This window comes from Aptenodytes forsteri, unplaced genomic scaffold (assembly GCF_000699145.1).
Source record: "Aptenodytes forsteri isolate BGI_AS27 unplaced genomic scaffold, ASM69914v1 Scaffold53, whole genome shotgun sequence".
Classification (NCBI taxonomy): Eukaryota; Metazoa; Chordata; class Aves; order Sphenisciformes; family Spheniscidae; genus Aptenodytes; species Aptenodytes forsteri.
The window spans coordinates 14,590,511-14,599,128 of record NW_008795909.1 but is presented as its reverse complement, the minus strand read 5'-3'; the positions used below and the strand labels follow the sequence as shown (position 1 = coordinate 14,599,128).

Here is an 8,618-nt window from a genome sequence, read left to right as displayed (position 1 = left end):
CCAGAAATGTGTGCTTGCAGCCACTCGGTCCTCTGTGCACAGTCCCTGTGGCTTCGTTGCTGACCATAACCACCTCTGATGGTCAGCATAACAGCGGTCATCCATTTAACTCCAAATATGCCAGCTCAGCTCTCTTTCCGCAGCTCTCAGCGATAAGCCCCATAGGAAATTGTTGGGTGCCCGTCCCTGCACCCCTGCTGTGCTGCAGCCGAGCAAAAGCCCAGCCAGCTACTCGCTGCCTTCTCCTGCTCCGAGCAATGGGAAGGGAGGGCAGCACATTGCGGCCCCTTCGCCAGGGCACTGGAAGGCGATAGGAGGAGGGCGGGCTGCCTCTGGCTGGCACACTAGTGTTGGGATCCTCTTCTGCAAAATTTTGCTTTTAAAGCATTGAAATCTGAATTTTGAGATCAGAATTGCTTAATTGCTTCTGCTGTTCTGGTTTTCGGGTTGTTTGGGATTTTTACAGCTCTTAATATTGTATTTCTGTTTTTTTCCTCGTTACTGAGGGGAGCATCCAAAAAGCAATTTTTAAGCTGTAGCACTGCACTGAATTACTCTGATCAGCATTTTTTTGTTCGTTTTACCCTGAAAGAAAATCATGTGGGCATTCCAAAATGGGGAAGAGAGGAAAGGGAGGGGAGTAAAAGACCTTTTTAAAAGAAAAATCAATCTGCAGTAGCCTTTGTTCTCCTCCTCACCTCCCTACCTGTGCCGACACTGAGAAACTGGGGGGCTAAATCTCCGATGCTCAGATGCTGAACAGACTCAGTTGTACCGCAGAAAAAGTGGCCCAGCTCTTACTTTCTCTGCCTCTGAGCTGATGGGCTGTAGCTGGTGTGTGTGTGTGTGCTGTAATACCAGACCTGTTTTTTAGACTAGCACTTTGTAAGTGGCTGGCTCTATTGTACAAAGAGGAAAATTAAAGAGTGGTTTGCACTGAAACTGGGTTTTGTTGTATTTTCAGCTTTCATTATGCGGCCTGAGACTGTTGGTTGTGGGGATGCCTGGTGCTCCAGGAGCTCTTTTGGCTGGGGGAGGGCGAGTCCTGAGGAGCCAGCCCCTCCCTGCTCTGCCAGTGGGGATTTGGGAGAAGAGCAGCCGTTGCCTGCACCACGCTCTACATCTGAGAGTTCGTGCTCGCTCCAGGGTTGCCTTTTCTTGCCTGTGGCGCTGGATTGCTGATATCTGGTGCTGTAGCAAAACCCGTCCTTGCCTTTCTCTGGCGCTGGGTAGCCTCAGCTACGGCGTCCTCATCATTCTTCTTCCTCTGCGGATCTCGGGGCAGTCCTGGCCTTCCTTCTGTCCGTTTTCTCCAGGGGTATCAGGGCTTCTTGTGGGTGTACCACTGAAATAGTTGTCCTGCAGTTGCTGCAATTTCCTCCTCAAGGCAACCTGAACACGTACACAAGAGCACGCTGGAAAAGACTGAGGAAGTTAAATGTAACAGGCTTGTGTGCATTTAGCATTGGTGTGCGTGCAGGGGATCTGGGGGATTGTCAAAATCTTGCAGGTCAAGGCAGGCTGTGAAGCCCCAGTAAGAAGGTTTGAGCTCTTCATGTTGCGATTACAGTGTAATAGCGGAGGAGCTTGATCTTAACTGGAGCCTGAGAGAGGGTTAGAAGAGCCTTAATGTAGAACAGCAGATGGTGAGCTTCGCTATGAAATGCTGACCACCGAAGCGTGGCATGAAACCCATGACGGGAAGAAGGGAAAGCAAAGTGGCAGCTTTTGGGTGCGGGGGCGTTTGGGTATTCTGTGTCAGCGTGCAGGAACGGCTTATACAAGAACGCCGAGGACATGAAGCGAAATGAAATTCCCCACTGCAAAAGGGAGGGAAAAATAACCTGAAACACAAGTTGTGTTGTCAGTGAAGCACTGTTATTGCATTCAGGAAAGGGGTCTCTGGGGCAGAAAAGAACATCTCTGAGCTAAGGCTCCTGTTCAGAGGGGAGATGATTTTGGTAGGAACAGAAAACAGGCTGTATCTCAGTCCTGGCTCAGCTCCTGCTTTGAAGAGGGTGTGCAATTTCACCCTGGGAAAAAAAGGCTCAGAATAAAGACGGGGAAAAAAAATAACAGCCACAGGGCACGGAACAGCTTCTAAGAAGCATTTCCCCAGGTTAGGACTCTTCTCCCTGGGAAGAGGGATCTGAGGAGCTCCTGCAGAAGGACAAGCCAGGAACAGTCGCTCCCTATTCCCTACAGTGCAACAAGATGGTCAGGCAGGCTTAGAACAAGGTATTTATTTTCCCCACCTGGAACAGCATAAACTGAACAGGGACTACAGGGAACAGCCAGGCACCCTTGCTAGGTGTACATCCTGCTGCGAGCGTGGCAGGCAGGAAGGGCTCCGTAGGCAGTCTGAGGTGCTTACAAATGGACTTGGGATCAAATTAATGGGGAAATAGTCTGTGTGTTTGCTACCTCTGCGTAGAAATGCCATCTCTGGCTCTCTGCTGCCCAAAGACCTCCGAGGACCTGCTCTGCCCAGGAACGAAAGCAGCAAAGAGGGGGACAGAAGTTGCCCCCGTGACCACTGGTGTGTCCACCAGCAGGCTGACCAGGGCACAAGGTGGCAGATGGGATTTTGCAGCACTGGGGAGCCTTGGTGCAGGCTTGGCTACAAGAGGAAGGTGAGCTGTCCCATGCTTTGCTGTGGGCAAGTGGCGAGTATCTCCCTCTCGCTTTTGTTTTCTTCTGAGAAATCTTCAAACCCCCATTATTGTAATGGGAAAAAGAGTATAAAGAGGAAGGACAACCACCACTTTCAGAAACTGAGTCCCCACACTGCTTCTGAAGATGCATTAGAGACTTTGTCACTGTCAGTTTTGAATCGTTGACATGATGATGTTGTCTTAATTGTTCAAAAGCAAAGGATAACTAGCTATTCATTTGTTTAAAAGCATAAAACCAGAAACATAACACACTACTTGTACTTTTTCAGTCTCACGAAGTTTTAAGTTCCTTAACTCAAGCAAGTTTGCTCTTTGTGTACTAGAACTAGAAATTTTAGGTCTTTTCTCCAGCATACATTTCCCAGGAAGAGAAAGAGAACTCCAGCTAGAAACCCACACCGAGAGCCTTTGGCTCAAATACAACATACTCGGTCCTGGGGCTCAAATCAATGTTAGGTAACTGCAGTTCTGAACATGGTGTTTTTCTTTTATTCTCAGCCTTGCTAAAATACATTATATAGTTTTAAGTAACAGATTTCTTTCCAAATTACTTTTACAAGAAGAGACAAAAGCATATTCTCAAATTCAGAAGATGGAGGTCTGAAGTTCTTCCTTAAACATGCCTTCAAAATGGAGGTCCTTTGCCATGAGCTCTTCTTCAACATCTTCTAAGGCCCACTGATGATCAGTCAATTCTAAAGCTTCCCATTCCGTCTGCATTGATAATGAACAGAGGTAGAGAAGGCAAAGCAACACAGTATTAAAGTAGTTAGACAAGAACTATGCAAAGCAGTGCTTACCTTAGAAACTGCAACAAAACCAAGCTCTATTAAAAACCTGGCAATTCTGTCAATTCTCTGAAATCAGTGTTTTACACTCAATTGGGTGTTAGATAGTTGGTCAATACAAGTACGTGATAGAAATTAGAAAAATGACATTATCTACTTTTTGAAAACCCTCTAATCTTCTGGAATAGTCCATTTCTTCTAAAAGAGCTGTCTCTAGAAACAGAGCCAATTCTGTTCTGGGGGGGCCAAGTGCTTTGTGGTTAGTTAACTCTTTAGTTCAGAGACATTTGATAAAAAGTTACAGGCCAAAACTTTTGCAACTGCTCACAGACTTGATGTGCCTCATTAGACTGTTCTCTGACCAACAGCTCCCTTGGAGCTGCAGAGTTTATTAATTCATTAAGCCATAGCATAGCATAGTGTCCATAGCAGCCCAAGACCTAAGAACAAATTTCATCCTAAATATGAGAATGACCTCCCCCGCTACTCATTTTCCACCACCTACGAACACAAATCTCTCCTCTTCTTCGTCCATTAAGCGCTGCTCCAGTAAGTATTGTGGAATAAGCTGCATACAGCCTGCAAAATCACGTCATGCGATGCCCGTAAAGAGATTTGTATTTCTTGGCCAGAACACTTCTCCTGCAATATGGGCTTGCTTGCTTTGTTCCTGCTGGGGACCATGTAGCTGGTTCAGGTCCCTACGCGGCTGAACAGCAACATTCCTCTGGATAGCCAGTACTGGGAAGGAAGTGGAAGGACGCGAGCCAGGAGAGCGCACGGTACTGGGTGGAATTGCACCTCAGTGCTGACAGTTTGTGACAGAACAGCCACTGCTGCAGCAGAGCTGCGAACTGCAGCCACCCTCTTCCCTGGCTGAGCTTCTGGCTGGGTGATGTGGGTTTTTTTAACCAGGAAGGTTACGGAATACAAGAAACTGCAGGAGCAGACCATCCTGACTTCCCAGGCAGCAGGTTGTGGGTGGGTAAATCATTACTATAGTACATAAAAACAGAAACCAGGACCTTCCCTTCATGCACAAACTAGGGTTGTGAAAGGTAGAGGCAGTCTAATAAGCAAGTGCCTATGGAGACTGCTTAGGAGAACTTCAAGACAGTCAAATCTTGACAGATTTTCCACTGAGCTAACTCGCTTACTCGGTTTTCTTACCCAAGCTCCATCATGTGCCTGCTGGGCTCAGCTGCACTTTTAACACAACTTTTTGGGAGCCAGCTTCTGCTTTGGAACTAGATCTTAAGGGAAAGAAAAAAAATCTTCCTCTGCAAAAGCGGAAGATGGCACACAACTTCAGCTTTTGTATCAGGAACGACTGACTAATCAGGTTTACTTCAGGGTATTAGGGCTCTGCCAGACCCAGGGCAACTTCCATACCCTTCATCAGTTGTCAGCTCTAATTTTAGGAACAGGAATCCAGAGCAATTCCCTTACTTGACGCAGGGAGAGGCCGAGTTACATATAGCCTACAATCCTGTAGGTTCACAGCAAACAGGAATGCAGGTGGGAATACTGTACCTTAAATGCTTTGTTAGTATCTGCTGGCATGGCCATTGCTGCCCCTGTCATTTGTTCTTGCATCACCCTAGACTGATCTGCAGCTACAAAAGAGAAACGAGAGGTTGATTTTTATTTGTGTCATTTAAACAGCATTTCTTGGGGCACAGTGCCACCAGGCTGGTTTCTAGCTATCGACTAGAAAGTTGCAGAAACACCCAGAATGCAATACTAACATGCCAGAAAGAGTTCTCACAAGACATCTTGTTCCCACCCCCTACATCTTAGCTAAATTTACATAAAATATACAGACAAATTGAGGAAAATATGGTCTTCTACATTCCCAGTATCCCCAGAAACAGTATCTGTCCTGCCCTGCATCTAGCATTAAGAAATCTTTGCAGCTTTCCTTAAAACTGATACTTGCCAGAAATAAAAGCAGGCCTGAGAGCAAAATTTCTGCACACCAATTTGATGGGAAGGAAAGCACGGGTTAATTACCATGGAAGTTTACGAGCAGTTAGCCAATGGCTGGTGCAGAAGATTTGGGTATTTGCTGCAGGTGGTGTCAAACCTGGCCAGCTGAGGGTAACCTCACAGAAGTGAGAGAGGCGTTCAAGAGCTTTTTGGCTGGAAATTTAGAAATCCTTCCCCAGCCTCCCTCAGAAGTCATCCCATGGAAGGAGAAGCCAGCTCTTTTACCGAAATGACAGTGTCTTACCATTGTCTTGGCCCAGGATGAGAGTATAAATACTTCTGAGTCCAAACACATTCAAGAAGTACCAGGAAGCAGAGCTCACCCTGATAAATCAGAACAAGCATGGTTGATTTCAGTTCAAAGCTGGCTTGTGATCTCATTTCAGAAGCACGCGCAGACCGTTCAAGGGTTATTAACACATTCAAAATTTTCCAAGTGAATATTCGACCTTGCTTGCTGAGGACACAGGCTTACCAGGACGCATCTAAAGTGAGCAGTTCAATTCCCTGCTGCAACATTGGTTTAAAACGCAGCGTCAGAGGAAATGGGACCTTTGCTGCAGGATAAAAAAAAGCCCAGTTTCACAAAGTGACACTACATAATTGCAAGGCAAACGGCAAAGCGAGTAGATAGTTCCTTTATTAAATCTAATGTAGTCTGAATGCAATGCACACCGTAACAAGTTAATATGTACTTTTGAAAAAGCTGTAGTTCTGTATTTATTTTAATATCAAAAGACTTTTTGAAGCTTAATCAGATGGCCAAACCATCACAGGTATTGTTAGCGACTGTGAAGGGGAATGTCTTTTGTTAAGGAAACAGTTATCATAAGCAGTAAGAAAAAACACAGAACTGTGAATTTAAGGAAGTATTTTTGATGTGTACACCCTGCATTACACAGTAACCAACTCCCTGGACAGGTTCAGAGGAAAATCCACTGTATCAGCTTGAAATTTAGGCAGTTTTAATAAATTTAAATATTGGTTTTGCCACTACAATTGTTCCCGAATACATGAGCTATTTTCTTTGTGACCACGGCCAGTACTCTGAAAATAATTTTCCCTCCTTTGCTATGGGGCAAGCAAATCAATGCAGTTCACGGAGTAAATAGTGGCAGCGCCACAAGCCAAATTCACGCTGCTTCCAATCGACTGCTTTCAGGTAGAGGAGCAAATCTCTGATGCAGCCCAGACCCTCGAGGTCATCATCAGAAACACGGCCAGACCCATGGGCTGTGTTACTCCAGACACTTACTTGTGACAAATCCCGAAAACGTCATGTTGATCCAGCCACCGATGAGGATCATAGGCAGAACATTGGTTACATTCCCTTTCATCATATCTGTCAACATGGTAGGATCTGCAAATCATAGATTTGATGTAAAGCAGCAGTGTATCACAAGACATTGAAACAGAAACAAGACGTTACCTTACTTCACCAATGTCAGCTGTTTTAATTAAGAAACTGCATGAGAGAGAACAGTCCTGTCCCACTATCTATTATCGTCCTATCCCATATCTATTATTTTCCACTTGTAAAATACTTTGCAAAATGAGATGAGCAGCCAGCGTGGCGGGGGGTGCGCGTTTCCCCCTTTTTTTTTGTGGGTGGTGGCTCCTCCTGCCGCTGAAAGGGTGTCGTGTTCTCTGCTGTGTCTGACCCTATCCCTTGCTCCAGATCACTGAACTTGCTTGACCCCTCTGCCAGCTGATTTAGCTAGAAAAGGGACAACAAACTGTCCAGCTAATTTGCTGCTGACATCTTTGGCCACATTAATAAGTTAAATCAGTTTAGAGAAGGTCCTGCAGGAGCTGGTGCAAATAACTGACAAAAGGACACAAGTGAGAGCAGGACTTCCCATTTCTGGCAACACTGAGGTGGTCGTGGTCTCGTGAGACGCTGCAGGCAGCTGGAGGCTGAAGTTAAGCAAAGTGAAGTGACCTAAGACATTGCTACCAAAGAGAGGGATCTCGCTCCCCCCTCCTCCCCAATACCCAGCTGCACAGTCCCACCCTCTCCCTCACATTCACTGAGCTCTTTGCAAAGTTGATTCACCTTCCTACCTTGGCAGAAAATTACAGTTTTTTCTGCCCGGCTGTATTTATGGTACCTTAACGTACCTGTCATTGGTGAGGGAGGCACTACCTTTCTTTTCGTTTTCTTAAAAAATCCATCCTCTGGGTTATTAAAAAAATATTTCCGGGTCAGGAAAGACTGAAAACAAAAAGAGTCAATGCCAACACCGTAAGAAATGAAAGGACAGAAGCATTATTTCTTGCTCAGACATGCAGACATCTAACGAGATCTTTCATAACACGTCCTTCTTTCTTGGAGAGGTACTTCACTGCCCGTATGCTCTAAAGCTCCTCACTTTTCTGCTTCCCTGGATCCAGAGTACCGGCTCTCTGGCTTTCTAAAATTCCTAAAATAATTCTAAGAATTCTCTGAAGAAGAATCCACATTAAGTAACGAGCCTTTACCGCTTTGTGCAAAGTTCTTGCTGGTTCAGTACTGATACCGGTACATCGGCCATTTTCGTTCTCCGCAGCTGACTTTGGGATTTTACAATATACATATCTGGCAGCAACCGAGCCAATATGAGCGACTGATTTTTAGTTCGGCAAACATTACAGCTGACATTGTACGACTACCTCGTTATCCCAAGGTTTTATTAAATCCCTGCGTATTTGATGGCAGATGTTAAGTACGATGGTTTGGACGCAGACTTCATTCTAGTATGCAGTTAAAGCACCAAGCAGTGGAAGCTAACATTAATGTCGGGGAAAAGGCAGGTACAGTGGTCCCGTGTCCTGGTTTCCTCAGCATCTGCTACCGACCGCCCTTCTAGACACTACTCCGGGCTAGGGGAGACCCAGCCAGGCGGTCTGACCCCACGGGGCACTGGTGCAGAAGCTGCCCGATGCCCGAGAGCACCGCTAACCGCGGCACCCCCCGGACACGACTTCGCGCTTTGTGCTTGTTTCCCAGTTACCCCCTTGGTAAAGCACGAAGCCGTTCGCGCAGCTCCCTACCTGTTTCGGAATGTATTTTCCATTTTCCCGAAGGACTCTGCTCCGAATCAGGACTTGGCTAGAAAAGAGACACGTCGCGTTAGCGGCGCGGCCGCAGGCGGGAGCGGGCCCGTCGCTGCCCTCCCCGGCCGGC

General features: G+C 46.3%; 1 protein-coding gene across 1 annotated transcript in view; it reads right to left on the bottom strand.

Annotated features, from left to right (window-relative positions):
- Positions 1-3,141: 3,141 nt before the first annotated feature.
- Positions 3,142-8,618, bottom strand: part of EMC3 (ER membrane protein complex subunit 3) — a 7,110-nt gene continuing 1,633 nt past the window's right edge. The window contains exons 2-8 of the mRNA XM_019473437.1: positions 8,486-8,605; positions 7,574-7,667; positions 6,708-6,812; positions 5,928-6,009; positions 5,697-5,776; positions 4,997-5,079; positions 3,142-3,389 (exon numbers count right to left, since the gene is read on the bottom strand). Coding sequence (XP_019328982.1) covers positions 3,261-3,389; positions 4,997-5,079; positions 5,697-5,776; positions 5,928-6,009; positions 6,708-6,812; positions 7,574-7,667; positions 8,486-8,605 — 693 coding nt within the window. The 3' untranslated portion in view covers positions 3,142-3,260. The remainder of the gene's footprint in view (positions 3,390-4,996; positions 5,080-5,696; positions 5,777-5,927; positions 6,010-6,707; positions 6,813-7,573; positions 7,668-8,485; positions 8,606-8,618) is intronic.